The following is a 22194-nucleotide window of genomic DNA, read 5'->3' on the forward strand; positions in this document are numbered from 1 at the left end:
TTGCAAGGCTTATGTGATGTGCATTACCGAGAGGGCCCAGAGATACCCCTCCGACAATCGGAGTGACAAATCCTATTCTCGAAATACGCCAACCCAACATCTACCATTGGAGACACCTGTAGAGATCCTTTATAATCACCCATTTACGTTGTGACGTTTGGTAGCACATAAAGTGTTCCTCCAGCAAACGGGAGTTGCATAATCTCATAGTCATAGGAACATGTATAAGTCATGAAGAAAGCAATAGCAACATACTAAACGATCGGGTGCTAAGCTAATGGAATGGGTCATGTCAATCAGATCATTCAACTAATGATGTGACCTCGTTAATCAAATAACAACTCTTTGTTCATGGTCAGGAAACATAACCATCTTTGATTAACTAGCTAGTCAAGTAGAGGCATACTAGTGACACTCTGTTTGTCTATGTATTCACACATGTATTATGTTTCCGGTTAATACAATTCTAGCATGAATAATAAACATTTATCATGATATAAGGAAATAAATAATAACTTTATTATTGCCTCTAGGGCATATTTCCTTCAAAATATCAGACTCATTGTTGTGGCAAACATTATTAATAACTTTAGTGCAAATATCTGACAAAGACAGGCGGAACAAGCCTCCGCTCTCATAGCCTTTTCTAACAAATTGTCCATACTTAGAAATTACAACTTTATTGGATTCGAAAACCAACTTAAAACCATCTCGACATAAACGGGAACCGCTAACGAGATTTTTATTTATGGACGGCACATGATGAACGTTCTTCAGACGCACAGTCTTCCCCGAAGTAAACTTCAGATCGACTGTACCAACACCTCGAACGATGGCATGTGACCCGTTCTCCATCAGCACGGGTGAAGTCCCTGTTGCCTGGTAAGAAGAAAACATGGAGGCGTCAACACAAACATGTACATTGGCACCGGTGTCAATTAACCAATCAAGGGATTGAAATACTGAAAGGATGGTAGGTAAAATACCATACCCTCATTCCTTCATATCAATATCACCGATGACAACATTAGTGGACTTGCCGCTCTTTTCATGTTCGCGCTCCTCAAAGCGGTTAGGACACTTCAGAGTCCAGTGATTAGGATCACTGCAGACATGGCAAAGTTCCTTCCCCTTCTTATGAGAATTCTTCTTGAAATTGGTAGAATGTGATGGCTTGTTCTTTGTATCAAACTTGCCTTTGCCCTGAATTTTGTTCTTATTGTTTTTGAACTTGTTGGGCTGGGAGTTCTTCTTATGTACCATGTGGGCACTAGAAGCTCCCTCAGCAACTCGAGCACGTGTATCCTTTGCTCTCGCCTTCTCTTTAACATCAAGAGTACTAATGAGATCCGCAACGGAAAACTCCTGTCTCTTGTGTTTCAGGAAAGTAGCAAAATTGTTCCACGAAGGTGGAAGTTTGGCAATGATGCCTCCGGCAACAAATTTGTCCGGCAACACACACTTGAAGTACTCAAATTCTTTTGCGAGCGACTGTATCTCATGAGGCTATTGTACAACAGAGCGCTTATCAGTCATCTTGTAGTCATAGAATTGCTCCATGACGTACAACTCGCTGCTGGCGTCCGAGGCACCAAACTTGGCCTCGAGTGCAGCCCACATGTCCTTATTGTTTTCAAACGATATATATGAATCCACAATGGAATCATCCAGAACACTCAGAAGAGCGCCTTTAAAGAGAGTATCGATCTTCTCAAAAGCTTCCAATTGTGCTGGATTAAGATCACCCTCAGGCTTGCCCTTGGTGGCGTCATAGCAGCCCATGGTCTGAAACCAGTAGACTGCTCTCGTGCGCCACCTCTTATATTGCGCCCCCTTAAAGGCGGGCGGCTTCAGATGCGCAGCAAAACCACTCGGAGTAAATTGCCTATAATCAGGTTTTTGGATTGTTGGAAATATGAGCAAGTACTACGAGATTTAATCCGAATAATTAGAAGATAAATCATGACTACAGTAGCAGAGATTAAACTAATCATGCGAACTAGCATGGCAGATGAACAGATCACATCTAGGGCACATACTAGAAACATGAATTTTATCACGATCTCGAACAGGAAGGATAGAATCACATACGGTGCAGCGGGAGCAGCACCGCCGACGTTGACGTTGTCGCCCATGTCGTCGAGGATGAGGTTGCCGAGGTCAGGGAAGAAGTCGTCGTTCGCGAAGTCGTCGCTGCCAGCAGTCACGCGAGTGCGCTCCCCAAAAACCTGATCGCCCCTCTCCCGTACAGGATCATGAGAGGCGGGGTTCCGGAGGCCTGCCGTCCCTTCTCCCGGTGCACGCCGAAAGGAGGGATGGAGAAGACTTGCTTGGCGACGCAATGATCTGGAACGGTGGTGAGAAACCATACGAAGCAGTGGCGGCGGGAGTAAACCCCACGTCCGAGTCATCACGATCCAAAAGAATCGGAAACGGTTCAGTAATTGACGCGTCCGTTAATTATTAAGTAATGACTCATTAATTTTTCCCGAGTAGCAAAAATATAGACAACGTGCATAGCTCTATCCTCGGCTCAATCCTGCAACCCGCGGCGCGTCGTGACGAGGCGAGGCGAGGCGAGGCGAGGCGTGGCGAGGCGAGCGAGGAGGAGGAGCGCGCGTGTAGGTCTTCTTTTCTCATGCTCATACAAGTGGTAGAAGAGCTCATCTTATAAAGAGGTGCAACTCTCTCTCAACTTTCGGGGTAAGAGTAAACTTTAGCCTCATTCACTTCACTTATATGTGTGCATAAATGGACCAAGAAAATTTTCAGAATTTTAATTGGGCTTTGAGCCAATGGCTACTAGCAAAATTCCAACACGTCGAGGGAGCAGCGTCGCAGGCCCTGAAGCCTATCTGTTGTTACGCGCGCGCTCGGCCTCTTCACTTTTTATTCCACCGCATCAAACATCATCCCCAGCCATCCTGGCCTCCTTTCCGTGTGTGCCAACGTAGGAGAGCAGGAGCGTTGGGATAGAGGATGAAAATGACGGGTGGGCCAACTTAGTAAGTGAGAGTCGCGATTTATCCCGGGCAGGATCATCTTTTTCTCAGTCCACCAAACGGATGCAGGTCTAGATTAATCGGGATTGATGAATACAGGATATCGACTTTAGGGATTTTAAGGTCGAAATTCATTTGCGTCCTCCTCTACAATCTTAGGGTTCAAAATAGATTTCACTCAACGAGGAGGAGAGAGCCCACGATGCGCGTCCCACCGACACGGCGCCCCTCGCGTGCACCGGCAGACATCTCTTTCTGCCCCCGAGCCCGATGCACCATCTTCTGACACTTGCACGCGGGGCGAGGCATGCCTGCATACGACAACCACGTCCACGCTGACGCCCAACACCGTATTCACCGAATCTCTGCGGCGCTCCCCGTCCACCTGCTTTCCTCCAGACGACCGTTCGCCCAACACCGTATTCACATGTCGCGCTCCTCCTTCTCACCTGCTCGGCGCACAACGCGACCAGTCCCAGTCCCAGTCCCGGACGATCCCTTCGCGGCAGAAAAAGAGAGGGAGAGAATGCCTTCAGATCTCACGAGGGGTTGAGAGAGTATATTAAACACAGCTCATATTCTTTTTTTTGCGGGTCGTGTAGTAGTAGTACATGAGTCAAATACAGAAAGACTGTCGCGTAACTCGTTTGTTCGTTCGCAAAAAAAAAAACAAAAAAAAAAAACAAGGGCGTCTTGTTCCTGTTTGACGTTGGTCCCGGTAGGAGTAGGCTGAGTAGAGTTGACTTGCCAGCTCGGTCTCATGCGCCGATCCGTGAAGGAGAGGAGCTTGTGGGAGCAGTGGAGCGGTGCGACGCAAGCTGGCCGGGCTGGCCATATCCATCACGTGGCCGCACCAGACCAGAGTGCCACTCCCTCCCTTCGTACGCAGGAGAATGGAGTCGGGCAGATCGGTCCAGGAGCAATCAATCCAACACTGGGCAGGGCCGCGACAACAACACTCAAACTCGCATGCACGCTCACGCGCATGGTGGCGCATGCATTCAATACAACGTGTCCAAACATGGTTTTTGTCTCTTTTCTTTTGTGAATTAAACATGGTTTTTGTCAGCACGCAAGCCACAGCCGCTCGCGTCTCCGCATCACCTTCCCATTTTTGCGTGCAACGGCGTGCACCGCCCATCCTATCTTTCCACTTGTGCGCAACGCCGCGAACCGCCCGTCCCAAAATGTCGGTGAAGGCGAAAGTTTCTTCCATTCGCAGTAGATTTTCTCGTTTTTACGATCGGTAGGAGTAGGAGTAGTATACATTTTTTTACGCCGGTCTCGCTCTGTACCACCTCACATGCCAAAAGGTGCCGCTGATGATGGTTGGTTGATCGATGACCGATCCCAGACTTTACAGCCAGCCTTTCACTCGGGGCCAAAACCCACCCCCCATCCACCTTTTTCACCCCCAAAACCCTCATTAAATACGCCCCCCACGAACCCCACAAAATCACTCCAAGCCTCTGCGCAAGCTCACTCCACTGTCCACTCCAGTCCAGTGCAGCGAGTGCGCGAGCAAGCGGCCAAGAAGCGCACACAGGAGATGGCGACGGTGACCACCGGCCTCGTGGCCGCGGCGTCGCTCCTCCTGCTGCTCGCGGGAGGCGCGTCGGCGGCGACGCTGGCGCTGTACAACAAGTGCGGCGAGACGGTGTGGCCGGGCATCCAGCCGGGGGCCGGCAAGGAGATCCTGGCGCGCGGCGGGCTGCAGCTGCTCCCCAACCGCGCCACCTCCATCCGCCTCCCGGCCGGCTGGTCGGGCCGCGTGTGGGGCCGGCAGGGGTGCCGCTTCGACGCGGCGGGCCGCGGCAAGTGCGCCACGGGCGACTGCGGCGGCGCCCTCTACTGCAACGGCGCCGGCGGCGAGCCCCCGGCCACGCTGGCCGAGATCACGCTCGGCGCGTCCGCCTCCGCGCTCGACTTCTACGACGTGAGCCTGGTGGACGGCTACAACGTGGCCATCGACATGCGGCCCTACCACGGGTCCGGCGCCAACTGCCTCCCCGCCGGCTGCGTCAGCGACCTCAACAGCGTCTGCCCCGCCGGCCTCGCCGTCCGCGGCGGCAACCGGGTCGTGGGGTGCCGCAGCGCATGCGCCGCGTTCGGGAGCGCCGAGTACTGCTGCACGGGGCAGTTCGGCGGCCCGCAGCAGTGCAAGCCGACGACCTACTCGCGGCTGTTCAAGCGGGCGTGCCCCAAGGCCTACTCCTACGCGTATGATGACAAGACCTCCATCCTCACCTGCGCCGCCGGCACCTCCTACGTCGTCACCTTCTGCCCCCACCGCCGCTAGACCATGCCACCGCCACGGATCTAGACCTGAAGACGGTGGTAGTATGTTGTTGTTTCAGTTGAGCCGGTGCTCGGTGCATGGCATTGTTGCTGTGTTGTTCTTTGGTTCTTGCTGTCGTTGCGTCCTGTGTTAGTGCCGGGATCGATAATAACAATAGTGGTAGTGGCAGCGAAGTGAACCAGTGATGGTTTGTGGTAGGCCTGGATGGATGGGTATAATAGTATGGTAGTAGTATAATGGCAGTATATGCAGATCGAACTACTTATATTTTTCATCTGGGCTCCCCGGTTGATTCTGTCCTCGTGCGAGCTTGCATTCATTCATTCATTTTTCCTGCATTGCTAGTACTATCTTGGATTGATTTCTTGATCGTTCAGGTCTGAATGGTTGATCGCTGTACTTTAAAAAGTGCTCTTCAGATCTGAACATTTTCAGCAGTGGGCGGTGCTCCTGGATGAAGAGAAGACGACTGTCGTCCGTACGGGGCGTCGTGCAGCTAGGGAGGGGAGGGAGCTTTTGTCACGGAACATCATCGTAATCGAGGACGTGAAGGATTCGAGGAACACACTCCAGTTTGTACTCCGGTGCAACTGAGGCGCTGGATGGAGCAAAAGCTCGTTGGATACTTGGATTCCGTCTCAATGCAGCGACTCTTCTACAGTCTCCCCCACGAAGACGTAGTATAAATTTCCCGTGAAACGCTGAAGAAATACCAGTATACATATTCATCTTTGTTTGTAGATATTCTGGAACCTGAAGCTCGAAAGAGTTTACGAGCAGAAAAGCTCACCTCATTCATTTCATTTCAAGCTCACTCCTGCCTGCCCTCTACTACCAACCGGAGTCCACGGCTACAGCCAGTAGAGTGTACTCCAGCATTCACGTCGCAGTTATGGACGATCATAGGATCCTCTGCTGAAAGCTGTCGCGACCGACGGGCTGGCAATCACTCCAGCTTTCGCCTGCTTTCCGCTTTCCGGAGCAGGCGCATCAATTTTGAACAGCCCTGGAGCCACTGCCAAATGTTACCGTTCAAACCTGAAAGTGCTGCGTGCCTCGCACCTGCATTGCACGTACTACCTGCGCATCAGAGATCACGGCGATCTCCGTGCTAGTCCTCCCGCTCGCCTTGTTACCAGTGATCGTTGCGGTGGTGGTACTGGTTTGAATCGTGGCGCACGCGGCGGTTGGTTTCGCTTTTGAACAAACCGTGGTGGTGGTGCGGTGCTGAAAAGAAGCGGAGCTCTCTGGAGAAAAGGCACGTGACCGGATCGGAGCTTTTTCGGAGGCGAAATGCAGCCGTTGCGTTACGTGGTCCGTACTACTGCAGCACAGCTTCAAGATCCAACAACTACGCAGAGAGGAGTAGGTTAGATCGATCACCGTAGCAAAGATCATGTGCTTGGATCAGGCGTGACGGGAACCTTTTCCCCTCCGCTTTCTCGCTTCTCACAGTCACGTGGGCGGTGCATGCATCGGCGATGGACAAACTCTAGAGGGAGGCCGCACACGATCTCGTGGCCACATCCGCGTCGAAGGACGGGCTCGTATTGTGTTGTGTGGAACACAGGGTGTTTTGTTTTGCACGGTGCATGGCAGCATGGGTCCTGCACTCTGTCTATTACTCCCTCCATTCCAAAATATAGTGCGCCCGCGCTTCCCGAGGTCCAACTTTGACCATAAATTTAACCAACGAGACCGACTGCGGCGGGAGAAAAAATTATATAATTGAAAACTTCTTTTGAATATGAATTCACTGGTATAACTTTTGCTCCTGCCGCAGTCGGTCTCGTTGGTTAAATTTATGGTCAAAGTTGAAGCGCGGGAATAGAGGAAGCACTATATTTTGGAACGGAGGGAGTATTATACTTTGTGCACGTTGCACTTTTCTCTAGCTAATTACTTTTGCCCCTCCGTTCTTCGAGCGATTTGTCACGGAACTTTACGGTGTCAACGGCAAGAACAGGCTAGCTGGTGAAGGTCGTGCCCGAAAAGATGGAGCCAGCAGACCTAAACAAGTCGTAGTAGCACTAGAAAGAAGCAGGATGGAATGTTGACTTCAAAGGCCATCTCGCATCGTGGACCCTTAAACCACCCACAATTATCCGGATCATTCAGTCGCGTGGTCCGAAAGTGTTTAGCAATCCAACGCGGGTTGGTATCGGTCCGTAGGTCGGTCTAGACGTGCTTTCTCTCGAAAACCGGAGACAACTTTGCGGGCGTTCAGGCCTGCCATACCCGCTCCTAACTACTCTTGCCTACCAAAAAACCCTCCCGCAGCCGCACACTTTCCCGCCTGAAGCCAGCTGTCCACGTCACCGCTCTAGAGCGGCCGATCCGCATTGACGCCGATCTAGAATAGACGTGACCGCTCGCATATAGGAGTAGGTTAGATCGATTCACCCTAATGTGGTAATGCCCGCTGTAGCAAGATCATGTGCCTATATCGGGTGTGATGAAAACCTTTCCCCATCTGCTTACGCACTCAGGGTGGGAACGGGTCGACCCGGACCTGGCCTTGGACCCGGCCCCGTTGGCCTCGAGGCCAATTTTAGAGGCCACGGGTCGACCCAATTCAAAAAAGTCAATGGCCTCGCCGGCCCGATGGGTACTTCGGGTCGACCCAAATTTTATTTTCTTATACAATATTTGGTTGTGGTTACACATAGAATATTCTCAAAAATATGTTATTAAAAGTAAAAAAAAATTATGACCTAAACATGCATGATTGAAATAATTAAAGTTTACAAATGAACCACAATATACAATTTCAGCTCTTTACACGTCCGGTTTATAAAGGAGGATTGGGTTAATGGATTCCAGTACGTGTACAAATGTTAGCTAGTTGATGTTTCGGCTAATTAGTATACTGTAATTAGCTGATCGCTAGTTGTCGTATAACGGTATAAGCTAAGCTAAAGATGAATTTGGTGATACCAATGGACTCCAGTACTCGGAGATGGGTCGGCCCTGCTGGCCCAATGGGTCACTTAGTGCCGGCTCTACTGGCCCGATTTTTGTACAAGGCCGACCCGACTGACCCATCGGCTTTGTTTTCTTGGGTCGGGCCAAAGACCCGATGGGTCGCCCCGGCCCATTCCCACCTTGATTACGCACTTCCTACTTCTCAGTCATGTAATGAACACTAGTAAGAGCATCTCTAATAGAAACACGGTAGCGCGGCATGTTAAAAAAAACTGCAGCGTTGAAATAGTGTTTTAGCCCGTGTGGGAGGATGGTTGCTTTTCCAGGCTCTGCAAAATTTAGCTGGAGCAGACGCCGAAACTTTTCCAGGCATAAAATACCCAACGCGCGAGCGGGCACACCAAATATCCAGCGCGCAATGCAGTTTTTCATAGCGCGCTGAACCTTGTTTACCGCGCACGGGATTATAGCGCGACTGCTGAAGCGCTACTCCCAACGGTGCACATGGCTATATACCCTTTTTTCTGGTGCACGGCTTATCTAGCGCATATGTTGAAGATGCTCTAAAGAAGTGATTATGGACAAACTGGGGAGATAGTCACAGGATCTCGTCTTGTGGCCGGTGGGTCGGGTCCGACATGGGCGTCGGTTGGGTCTAATATGGCGGACGTGGCCGAACACACTTGGGTGCTCCCATATCCGTCCCATATTTGAGTTGAATATGTAAGGTATCGATTAGCCCGGACGTTTAAAAACCGTTTAAAAGATTTGTCTAGGTCAAAAAATTGTGACCGGACAGCTCGCCCGGACGTATGAAGCTGACCATCGACAAACTCGGGAGGCAGCACATGATCTCGTCTTGCGGGCGGTGGGCCGGCGAGCGCTCGCCTCGAAACATCAACATCTGCATCGAAGGACTATATTGCGTGGAACACAGAGTGTATTGCATGGTTTGAGTACGGGTTTACCCTTTTTTCCAATTCATTACTATTGCCCCTCCATTGTTCGAGCAATTTGTCACGAAACTTTACGGTGTCGACGGCAAGGGCAAACTAACCGGTGAAGTTCGTGCCCAAAAGATGGAGCCAATAGACCTAAGCAAGTCGTAGTAGCACTAGAAAAAGAAACACGGATGGAATGTTGACTGTAAGCGAAAGTCATGTTCTGCACGAGAGCTCATTTGAGCTCGCGATGAACAGTATAATCATAAATGAATAAATCCGAGTTTCTTTTATGATAGACTTTGACAAATGTTTCAAGTGCTTATAAAATTTCAGCGTGAAGTCACATTCGTGGAAGTAGTGCAAAAGAAAAATCAGGACCTCAAAATGCTTTAAAAAATAACACTTTTGGGGCATTGATATTTTTTTTCCACGAGTTCCACAAATGTGATTCTTTGATTAATATTTGTAAGCACTAAAAACTTTTATCAATGCAATTTTTTTTGGAATTTATTGTTCACTGAGCTCAAGCTCAAAAATTATGTTTCCGACTGTAAACCATTATCTGAACTGGTTTGCCTACTGAGCTCCATGCCCAACATGGTTAATTCATGGATGTGAATTACTTCCATTTTTAGAATTCGATTTTCGTTTCTCTACTTTTATTAAAAAGACTCAGTTGATGATGATGATGTGTCTGTCATCCGTCATTTCTGACCCTTAGATCTGTATCTAACGACTGTGAGATAAGCTGTGTTTTTTTGCAATAATAGTCCACTTCTCTGCTCCAGCTTGCAGAAAACCCTCATTATCTTGAAACCAACCACATCCCTCCCTCACCTCATCAAAACAGCTCAAGGAATATATTTTGAGTGAAACATAATATATTTTAGTGATATATGTATATCAAAACTAGAGTGTTTTCTTTTAAGTTTGTGAATAAGTACTATTCTACTTTAAACCCGTTGCAACACACAGGCACATTGCTAGTAAGTATAAAAAAACTATGTCTACGCAGCGTACAAATATTAATAGTTCGATGAAGTCAGCTCAACACTAGAGTGGTGGCAAATCATTGTGCAGAAGGCCCATTTGAGTTGCATGGCAAGTGTGTTAATTTAGTTTCATACAACTAGTGAAGTGGAAGAAACATTAATATAAAATGTGAGATGTTCTACCACTCCTTGTAGTATGAGAAAAGAGGGCAATAATGTGCGCGCTTACTCATTCACTTTACGCCATGCCACACAACACAATGCATGTCACGTTTTCTGAATCAAATTCGAATTCGGGCTAATGTTATGTGCCAGTAAAATTTTAAAATTTTGCTCGGCAGTGTGATAACCCACATGTATAGGGGATCACAACAATTTTTGATGGTAGAGTATTCAACCGAAATTTATTGATTTGACACAAGGGGAGCCAAAGAATATTTTTAAGTATTAGCAGTTCAGTTGTCAATTCAATCACACCTGGAGATTTAATGTCTGCAGCGAAGTGATCAGTAGCACAGTAGTATGATAGTTTGATAGTAGTACTAACGATATCAGTGGTAACGGTAACAATAGTGTCAATAATTTTGTAGCAGTTGTAACAATAGTAGCAACAATAGTAACTTAGCAAAAACAATAAGTGAAAAGCTCGTAGTCATTGAATCGGTGATAACGTTGGATAATATTCATCATATAATAGTCATAACCTAGGGCAACACAGAACTAGCTCGAGTTCATAAATATAATGTAGGCATGTATTCCGCAAAAAGTCATATGTGCGTATGGAAAAGAACTTGCATGATATCTTTTGTCCTACACTCCCGTGGCAGCGGGGTTTATAAGGAAACTAAGGGATATTAAGGCCTTCTTTTAATAGAGAACCGGAACAAAGCATTAACACATATTGAATACATAAACTACTCAAATTACGGCAATCACTGGAAATAATCCCAATTATTGTCACCTTGGGGAATGTGGATCGTGACACGTAATAGGTGCATATAATTTGCAAGATTGGATCAAGAACATAGATATAATGATGAAAATATAAATGGTTCAGATCTGAAATCATGACACTCGAGCATTAAGCATAGCAAAGTCATAACAATATCAATATCAGCACATAGTGGATACTAGGGATCAAGCCCTAACAAAACTAACTCGATTACATGATGAATCTCATCCAACCCACCACCGTCTAGCAAGCCGACGAAGGAATTGCTCACTACCGGCGGTGAGCATTATGAAATTGGTGACGGAGGATGGTTGATGATGACGAAGACGGAAGGACCCCATCTCCGGAGCCCAGAATGGACTCTAGATCTGGCCTACCGATGAAGAACAGAAGGTGGCGACGGCTCTGTATCGTAAAACATGATGAAACTTCCTCACCTATTTTTTTCTTCAAAATTAGGATTTTATAGAGTTGGAATTAGAGTCAACGGAGCCTTGTGGGCCCCACTACCCACCAGGGTGCACCAGAGGGGGTGGTGCACCCTGGTGCCTAGTGGACAGCCGGGCCCCCCCTTCCAGTGGGTCTTGGTTCCAATAATTTTTATATATTCCGAAAAAATTCTCCAAAAACTTTTATCCAATTCCAAGAATTTCTATTTATGCACAAAAATGACATCATGGTAGTTCTACTGAAAACAACATCAGTCCGAGTTAGTTTCATTCAAATCATGCAAATTAGAGTCCAAATCAAGAGCAGAAGTGTTAGGAAAAGTAGAAACGACGAAGACGTATCACAGTGCACTACCTAGTTCTGGATATACCTATCAATACTTGAGTTCATTTTGGACATGTTTCTACCCTTAGAGTGCTTCCATAACTTGTCAGTTTCATCTCTTCACTCTCCCCAAGCATCCGTCTATGTAGAGGAGATACAAGGAGAGGCTACGCATTGCACAACACAAAAACACACACATGCCGAGTTCCTCTTTATTGAGATGCTTTTGGGGCTACTCCATTCCGATGACTGCATTCACAACCGTCCGAGAGAGCAGGCCTCCAAAATCACGTCCCTTGAGAACCTACACCTAGTGATGGATGATGTCTACTACACAACCCTCTTCTTGTAGACATTGTTGGCTCTCCAGGTGCAGAGGTTTATAGGACAGTGGCAAATTTCCCTCAAGTGGATGGCCTAAGGTTTATCAATCCGTGGGAGGCGTAGAATGAAGATGGTCTCTCTCAAGCAACCCTGCAACCAAATAACAAATAGTCTCTTGTGTCCCCAACACATCCAATACAATGGTAAATTGTATAGGTGCACTAGTTTGGCGAAGAGATGGTGATACAAGTGCAATATGGATTGTAGATGTAGGTTTTTGTAATCTGAAAATATAAAAACAGCAAGGTAACTAATGATAAAAATGAGCATAAACAGTATTGCAATGCGTTGAAACAAGGCCTAAGGTTCATACTTCCACTAGTGCAAGTTCTCTCAAGAATAATAACATAATTGGATCATATAACTATCCCTCAACATGCAACAAAGAGTCACTCCAAAGTCACTAATAGAGGAGAACAAACGAAGAGATTATGATAGGGTACGAAACCACCTCAAAGTTATCCTTTCTGATCGATCTATTCAAGAGTCCGTAGTAAAATAACATGAAGCTATTCTTTCCGTTCAATCTATCATAGAGTTCGTACTAGAATAACACCTTAAGACACAAATCAACCAAAACCCTAATGTCACCTAGATACTCCAATGTCACCTCAAGTATCCGTGGGTATGATTATACAATATGCATCACACAATCTCAGATTCATCTATTCAAACCAACAGAAAGTACTTCAAAGAGTGCCCCAAAGTTTCTACCGGAGAGTCAAGACAAAAACGTGTGCCAACCCCTATGCATAGGTTCATGGGCGGAACCCGCAAGTTGATCACCAAAACATACATCAAGTGGATCAGTAGAATACCCCATTGTCACCACGGGTATCCCACGCAAGACATACATCAAGTGTTCTCAAATCCTTAAAGACTCAGTCTGATAAGATAACTTCAAAGGGAAAACTCAATCCATTACAAGAGAGTAGAGGGGGAGAAACATCATAAGATCCAACTATAATAGCAAAGCTCGCGATACATCAAGATCGTATCACCTCAAGAACACGAGAGAGAGAGAGAGAGAGAGAGAGATCAAACACAGAACTACTGGTACATACCCTCAGCTCCGAGGGTGAACTACTCCATCCTCGTCATGGAGAGCGCTGGGATGATGAAGATGGCAACTGGTGAGGGTTCCCCCCTCCGGCAGGGTGCCGGAACAGGGTCCCGATTGGTTTTTGGTGGCTACAGAGGCTTCCGGCAGCAGAACTCCCGATCTATTCTGCTCCCCGAAGTTTTTAGGGTATATGTGTATATATAGGAGGAAGAAGTACTTCGGTGGATCTCCGGGCTATCCACGATGCAGGGGGCGCGCGCAGGGGGTTGGGCGCCCCCCCACCCTCGTGCGCAGCCCGGGACTCTCCTGGTCCATCTCCGATACTCCGTGGGCTTCTTCTGGTCCAAAAATAAGTTCCGTGAAGTTTCAGGTCAATTGGACTCTATTTGATTTTCCTTTTCTGCGATACTCTAAAACAAGGAAAAAACAAAAACTGGCACTGGGCTCTAGGTTAATAGGTTAGTCCCAAAAATCATATAAAATAGCATATAAATGCATATAAAACATCCAAGGTTGATAATATAATAGGATGGAACAATCAAAAATTATAGATACGTTGGAGACGTATCAGCATCCCCAAGCTTAATTCCTGCTCGTCCTCGAGTAGGTAAATGATAAAAACAGAATTTTTGATGTGGAATGCTACCTAACATATATATATCCATGTAGTTCTCTTTATTGTGGCAAGAATATTCAAATCCATAAGATTCAAGACAAAAGTTTAATATTGACATAAAAATAATAATACTTCAAGCATACTAACTAAGCAATCATGTCTTCTCAAAATAACATGGCCAAAGAAAGCCATCCCTACAAAATCATATAGTCTGGCTATGCTCTATCTTCATCACATAAAATATTTAAATCATGCACAACCCCGATGACAAGCCAAGCAATGTTTCATACTTTTGGTGTTCTCAAACTTTTTCAATCATCACGCAATACATGAGCGTAAGCCATGGATATATCACTATATGTGGAATAGAAGGGTGGTTGTGGAGAAGACAAAAAGGAGAAGATAGTCTCACATCAACTAGGCGTATCAACGGGCTATGGAGATGCCCATCAATAGATATCAATATGATTGAGTAGGGATTGCTATGCAACGGATGCACTAGAGCTATAAGTATATGAAAGCTCAACAAAAGAAACTAAGTGAGTGTGCATCCAACTTGCTTGCTCACGAAGATCTAGGGCATTTTGAGGAAGCACATCATTGGAATATACAAGCACTACAAAAAAAGACACATCCAGGACAGAAACTTTGGCTGTAGTGCATGAATTTTAATTTTTTACTGGAACATCAAATGGTTCTGATTCTTTTTGCACTGTCTTGATGTACAATTTTTTTATTGTTCCTAATTTTGGCAGAATTTTTAAAGTATCCTAAGTATGGTGAATGTTCAAATTGCTACAGACTGTTCTGTTTTAGACAGATTCTGTTTTTGATGCATAGTTTGCTTGTTTTGATGAAACTATCAGTTTATATCAGTGGATTAAGCCATGAAAAAGTTATATTACAGTAGACACAATGCAAAAACAAAATATGAATTGGTTTGCAATAGTACTTAGAGTAGTTATTTGCTTTATTATACTAATGGATCTTACCGAGTTTTCTGTTGAAGTTTTGTGTGGATGAGGTGTTCGATGACTGAGAAGGTCTCGATGTGAGAAGAAGGAAGAGAGGAAAGAGCTCAAGCTTGGGGATGCCTGAGGCACCCCAAGTAAATATTCAAGGAGACTCAAGTGTCTAAGCTTGGGGATGTTGGGGAGGCATCCCCTCTTTCTTCAACAAATATCGGTATGTTTTCGAATTCGTTTCGTTCATGCGATATGTGCAAGTCTTGGAGCGTCTTTTGCATTTAGTTTTCATTTTTCTTTTATGCACCATGCTGGTACGAGATAGTCCTTGGTTGATTTATAGAATGCTCTTTGCACTTCACTTATAACTTTTGAGTATGGATTTATAGAATGCTCCATGTGCTTCACTTATATCATTTGAAGTTTGGATTGCCTGTTTCTCTTTACATAGACAACCGCCATTTGTAGAATGCTCTTTTGCTTCACTTATATCTGTTAGAGCATGGGAATATCTTTTTTAGAAAGAATTAAACTCTCTTGCTTCACTTATATCTGTTTAGAGAGATGACAGGAATTGGTCATTCACATGGTTAGTCATAAAATCCTACATAAAACTTGTAGATCACTGAATATGATATGTTTGATTCCTTGCAATAGTTTTGCGATATAAAGATGGTGATATTAGAGTCATGCTAGTGGGTAGTTGTGGATTGTAGAAATACTTGTGTTGAGGTTTGTGATTCCCGTAGCATGCACGTATGGTGAACCGTTATGTAACGAAGTCGGAGCATGATTTATTTATTGATTGTCTTCCTTATGAGAGGCGGTCAGGGACGAGCGATGGTCTTTTCCTACCAATCTATCCCCCTAGGAGCATGCACGTAGTACTTTGTTTCGATGACTAATAGATTTTTGCAATAAGTATGTGATTTCTTTATGACTAATGTTGAGTCCATGGATTATACGCACTCTCACCCTTCCACCATTGCTAGCCTCTCTAGTACTGCGCAACTTTCGCCGGTACCATAAACCCACCATATACCTTCCTCAAAACAGCCACCATACCTACCTATCATGGCATTTCCATAGCCATTCCGAGATATATTGCCATGCAACTTTCATCATCATCATATACATGACTTGAGCATTCATTGTCATATTACTTTGCATGATCGTAAGATAGCTAGCATGATGTTTTCATGGCTTGTCCGTTTTTTGATGTCATTGCTATGCTAGATCATTGCACATCCCGGTACACCGCCGGAGGCATTCATATAGAGTCATATCTTTGTTCTAGATATCGAGTTGTAATATTGAGTTGTAAGTAACTAAAAGTGTGATGATCATCATTATTAGAACATTGTCCCATGTGAGGTTATCAAAATAAAAGTGGCCAAAGAATACCCCCAAAAGAGAGAGAGAGAGAGAGGCCAAAGAAGCCTACAAAAAAAGAAAAAAAAGAAAAAAAAAGAGAGAAAAAGAGAGAAAAAGAGAGAAGGGGCAATGTTAATATACTTTTACCACACTTGTGCTTCAAAGTAGCACCATGTTCTTCATATAGAGAGTCTCTTGAGTCATCACTTTCATATACTAGTGGGAATTTATTATAGAACTTGGCTTGTATATTCCAACGATGGGCTTCCTCAAATGCCCCAGGTCTTCATGAGCAAGCAAGTTGGATGCACACCCACTTAGTTTCAGTTTGAGCTTTCATATACTTATAGCTCTGGTGCATCCGTTGCATGGCAATCCCTACTCCTCACATTGATATCTATTAATGGGCATCTCCATAGCCCGTTGATACGCCTAGTTGATGTGAAACTATCTTCTCCTTTTTGTCTCCTCCACCCATCATATTCTATTCCACCTATAGTGCTATGTCCATGGCTCACGCTCATGTATTGCGTGAAAGTTGAAAAGGTTTGAGAATGTCAAAAGTATGAAACAATTGCTTGGCTTGTCATCGGGGTTGTGCATGATGTGAGTATTTTGTGTGGTGAAGATGGAGCATAGCCAGACTATATGATTTTGTAGGGATAACTTTCTTTGGCCTTGTTATTTTGAAAAGACATGATTGCTTTATTAGTGGGCTTGAAGTATTATTGTTTTTATGTCAAATGATAGACTATTGCTTTGAATCACTCGTGTCTTAATATTCATGCCATGATTAGACATATGATCAAGATTATGCTAGGTAGCATTCCACATCAAAAATTATCTTTTTTATCATTTACCTACTCGAGGACGAGCAGGAATTAAGCTTGGGGATGCTGATACGTCTCCGTCGTATCTATAATTTTTGATTGTTCCATGCCAATATTATTCAACTTTCATATACTTTTTGGCAACTTTTTATATTATTTTTGGGACTAACATATTGATCCAGTGCCCAGTGCCAGTTCCTGTCTGTTGCATGTTTTTGGTTTTGTAGAATATCCATATCAAACGGAGCCCAAATGGAATAAAAACGGACGGAGGTTATTTTTGGAAAATATGGAAAATTCGGAAGGAAAATCAATGCGAACCAGTGCCCGAGGTGGTCACGAGGCAGGGGGCGCCCCCCTTAGGGCGTGCCCCTACCCTCGTGAGGCCATCGTAAGGCGGTTGATGCTCTCTTTTGCCGCAAGAAAGCTAATATTCGGAAAAAAATCACGGCGAAGGTTTCAGGCCAATCGGAGTTACGGATCTCCATATATATACGAAACGGTGAAACAGAGCCAGAGAGAACGCAGAACCATAGAGAAACAGAGAGATAGATCCAATCTCGGAGGGGCTCTCGCCCCTCCCACGCCATGGGAGCCAAGTACCAGAGGGGAAACCCTTCTCCCATCTAGGGAGGAGGTCAAGGAAGAAGAAGAAGAAGGGGGGCCCTCTCCCCCTTGCTTCCGGTGGCGCCGGGACGTCGCCGGATCCATCATCATCACCGCCATCTTCACCAACAACCTCACCGCCATCATCACCAACTTTCCCCCCCTCTAGGCAGCGGTGTAACCTCTCTCTTACCCGCTGTAATCTCTACTTAAACATGGTGCTCAACGCTATATATTATTTCCCAATGATGTATGGCTATCCTATGATGTTTGAGTAGATATGTTTTGTCCTAATGGCTATTTGATGATCGTGATTGGTTTGAGTTGTATGTTTTATTATTGGTGCTGTCCTATGGTGCTCTCCATGTCGCGCAAGCGTGAGGGATTCCCGCTGTTGGGTTTGCAATATGCTTATGATTTTCTTATGGTGGGTGGCGTGAGTGACAGAAGCACAGACCCAAGTAAGTAGGTTGTTTTTGTATGGGATAAAGGGGACTTGATACTTTAATGCTATGGTTTGGTTTTACCTTAACTAGAAGAACGCCCGTGCGTTGCAACGGGGCCACATTAACTTTAAGAGTTCAATATTAATCATGTTAATAATACATTTAATATTCTCATACATATCAAGTGACACTGGCGACCTTTTTTGTCAATTTAGCAACAGGCTCAATTGCAACGGGCTCTTTATACATATCAGACAACTCGCTACTACTTAAACTACAACTATGGCTACCAATATTTTTTTGTCTATTTAGCTCAGCAATAGTGCCTGGCTTAATAGACTGCTTTGCATTCACCCCCTCAGAAGACAGAGAGAACCAACTCAACATGTCAGAATATTAACAGAAATTTCATTTGTATGGCATGAACATATAGCAGGAGCACCAACACATAGATCAGCAGAGAGCAGAGCACAGCATGCACACACTCGGGCCATCTATATCATACACACACAGCAACGCACACACGCATCACGCTGGCATACACATACAGAAAAGCAGGCACACACTCATTATGCGCATTGGCCGGTGCGACGCACGCAGAGCAAGTACGTACGCACGGAGAGCAAGCTAGCAAGCACGCACGCGTCCAACCCCGCCGCTGCATGCGCTGGCAGAAGGTGAGGCAGCAAGGGAGACTGCACATTGAAGCTGTCCATGCAAGGCTGGAGGTGCTGGGCCGGCGACGGCGGTGTCGGGACGGCGCTTGATTCGTTCCCGGTGGCGTGGAGCTTGGGGCGGCAACGCGGCGATAGCTAGTGCTCGGGGATGGGGGTTTGGGGCGGGGGCAGTCGACCCGATGGCTGGCGAAGTTAACGGGCTCGGGCGGCTGGAAATTCGGCGGGTGGCGGCGGCACAGCGCGAGGATGGGACAGGCGGAAAACCTAGCGGGCGTTCAACTACCAATACCCACGTCTTTTTTTAGGGGAATTGCTTGTGAAAATAACGTGCGACGACGACTTAGCGAGCGGATCCCCTTAAAAAAGACATAGCGAGCAGATTCCCTTAAAACTGGTAGGAATGGATACGATTGATGATGTTGATAAATAGTGGTGAATGTTGGCCTAATTTACTATCATCATGCATGGAAACGAATCATCAAGAAAAAGAATACTTCCTATTACTACACTCATAGGAAGCTTCCTAATCTCTGCTACCAAACAGTTTCTGCCCAAACAAGGAAGGAAAGTTATGGACGTGATTCGGAAGGAAACAAACGTTATGAAGATTAATTAATTTAAATTTGATCTTTAGAGATTGATTGTGATTGATTCTTTTACATAAAGACATTACTAAATAATTTGCGTTAGTATGGAAAGTTCTGATCCGTTCAATTTTTTTCGTTGTGTGAAAGGGTGAAGTGAAAATAAACCGATGAAGTGGGGGAGGCGACGAAAAAAATCTACGACGGTTAACCTACGAAAAAAAACCGGACGAAAGTGGTGGGACGAAAAAAACCCTGGAAGCGAGACTACCAACTGCTCCATTAGGAGTAGAGATGAATCTTTAGTAGTTGCGGATGCTTGCTAGAGTTCCAATCATAAGTGCATATGATCCAAGTAGAGAAAGTATGTTAGCTTATGCCTCTCCCTCAAATAAAATTGCAATAATGATTACCGGTTTAGTTATCGATTGCCTAGGGACAAATAACTTTCTTGTTGACAAAAGCTCTCTATTAAAACTAATTTAGTTGTGTCTTTATCTAACCAGCCCCTAGTTTTATTTACGTGCTCGCTTATCCAAAAACACCTACAAAGTACTTCTAGTTTCATACTTGTTTCCGGTAAAGCGAACGTCAAGCGTGCGTAGAGTTGTATCGGTGGTCGATAGAACTTGAGGGAATATTTGTTCTACCTTTAGCTCCTCGTTGGGTTCGACACTCTTACTTATCGAAAGAGGCTACAATTTATCCCCTATACTTGTGGGTTATCAATTTGCAGTCCAACAGGCCTGACAAAGCGACTTACTTGGCAAATCACTAAAAAACTAGGCTCTGGCCGTGGACCCAGCTATCAGCCTCTCCATGTACAGTACACTCCTGATGGAAGTCGTTCCTTGACCACGTTGACCTCGCCGCGCTGAGAGCACCACGGTGGTGGATGATGGCGAGGCCTAGGAAGGGGACGACGCGATAGTGGAAGCCCGCGCGGAGAGGACTACGAGGGTTCACTGCTTCGGCTGCGGTGTGAGGCTGCCGTCGCCGCAGGGCCTGGCCAGCGGTGGGAATAGTAGGGGGCGGTGAGGCCTCTACGGCAGCACAGCCGGCCACGGGAGGCAGGAGCATGCAGCACGACCGGCGCTGCTTTGGGCGGCTGGAGCAAGAAGACGAGAGGTTGAAGAAGCCCTACGACCGTTGGATGGACATCGTACGGTCACTGGAGCTAGAATCGTTCATATTGACTAAGTTGACAAAGCCCTTCGTCCCCGTCAACTTAGTAGGCCCACAAGTCAGCCTCCCAGCAAGGTGGGTCCCAGCTAGCCGGGGGAGTATTCATTTTTTGTGCGTAATAAGGAGGCACTTCTGGTGGGTCCGAGCTGACAGCGGGGGCAACGTTTTTTTCGTGAAATACGGTGGCCCGTCCGGTGGGTCCCAGCAGTCAGGGGGAAATGATTTTTTTCGCAAAATACTGGTGGCCCATCCGGTGGGTCCCTACTGTCAGGTGGAGGAATCATTATTTTCTGCGTAATAAGGAGGCACTTCCATCTGCCACCATGGATCCAGCTGTCAGCCTCTCCACGTACAGTCCACGTCCGATGGAAGTCATTCCTTGACCACGTTGACCACGCCGTGTCGAGAGCACCAGGGCGGTGGACGATGACGAGGCCTAGGAAGGGGACGGCACGGAGCCGGTGAAGACGCAGTAGTGGATGCCCACGCGGAGAGGAGTATGAGGGTTCACTCGTTCGACTGCGGTGTGAGGCTGCCGTCGCCGCAGGGCCTGGCCAGCGGTGGGAATAGTAGGGGACGGTGAGGCCTCCGCGGCAGCACAGCCGGCCACGGGAGGCAGGAGCAGGCGGCACGATCGGCGCTGCTTTGGGCGGCTGGAGCAAGAAGACTAGAGGTTGAAGAAGCACTACGGCCGTTGGATGGACATCGTACGGTCACTGCAGCTAGAATTATTTACTAAGTTGACAAAGCCCTTTGTACGTTAATTTAGTAGGCCCACAGGTCAGCTTCTGAAACGGTACGCCCCAGATGTCAGGGGGAGGAATCATTTTTTGGGCGGGTGAAGCTAGAATATTCGAGATTGAAGAAGAAGCACGGCATCCGTTGGATGGACATCCAACGGCCACTGCTGCTAGAACCGTGTGTTGACTATAAGTTGACAAAGCCTTGTATACGCGTCAACTCTGTTTTTTAGGGGACGTGTCAACTTAGTAAGGCCACAAGTGTGTGGTAGAGAACTTATAGTCCATTTAAGATTTGTAAGAATGTGTAGCCCATTTTTGAATTCTAATGGAATTTACTACAGCTCATTTACAGTTTGTTAAAAGTACAGCCCATTCCAACCAACCATTCAAAACAGAATTCAATAAAATTTCCCATATTTTGATGGGATCCGAAATATTTTTATTCTGAAATGTCTAGTCAGATTAAATACAATTTCAATATAAATTTATATTATGTAAAAATCCAATGAAACATTACGTTCGCAACAATAATATTTTATAAAGTAATCACGTGTTTGGTGCATTTTTTTATAGTTACTGCCCAGTTTTTATAATTACATCCCATTTATTATTTCTTAAACTCATTTTCTTATTAAGCCTAATGCATCCCTCCTAGGAAAGATTTGCAGCCCAGCGGGGCGGAGAATAACAACTTGACCTTACCTGGGTATTCCTAAAAAAATATAGCTGGGCTAGCCATTTTCAGCTTGAATAATAATAATATCTGGGCTGGATATCTGGCCTGGGCTAGACGGGCCACAACTCGCCCAGTTAATACCTGCAGCGATGTTTTC

At 45.9% G+C, this 22194-nt stretch overlaps 1 protein-coding gene across 1 annotated transcript; it reads left to right on the top strand.

Moving 5' to 3' along the window:
* Nucleotides 1-4446: 4446 nt before the first annotated feature.
* Nucleotides 4447-5575, top strand: LOC123148832 (thaumatin-like protein). Its single transcript, XM_044568340.1, has one exon. The coding sequence runs from the start codon at nucleotides 4552-4554 to the stop codon at nucleotides 5299-5301; it is 750 nt and encodes a 249-aa protein (XP_044424275.1). The 5' UTR covers nucleotides 4447-4551; the 3' UTR covers nucleotides 5302-5575.
* The last annotated feature ends 16619 nt before the right edge of the window (nucleotides 5576-22194 follow it).

This window comes from Triticum aestivum, chromosome 7A (genome assembly GCF_018294505.1).
Source record: "Triticum aestivum cultivar Chinese Spring chromosome 7A, IWGSC CS RefSeq v2.1, whole genome shotgun sequence".
Classification (NCBI taxonomy): domain Eukaryota; kingdom Viridiplantae; phylum Streptophyta; class Magnoliopsida; order Poales; family Poaceae; genus Triticum; species Triticum aestivum.

Coding starts and splice junctions, on each gene's coding strand:
- LOC123148832 (XM_044568340.1), top strand. CDS start 4,552: ATGGCGACGGTGACCACCGGCCTCGTGGCCGCGGCGTCGCTCCTCCTG.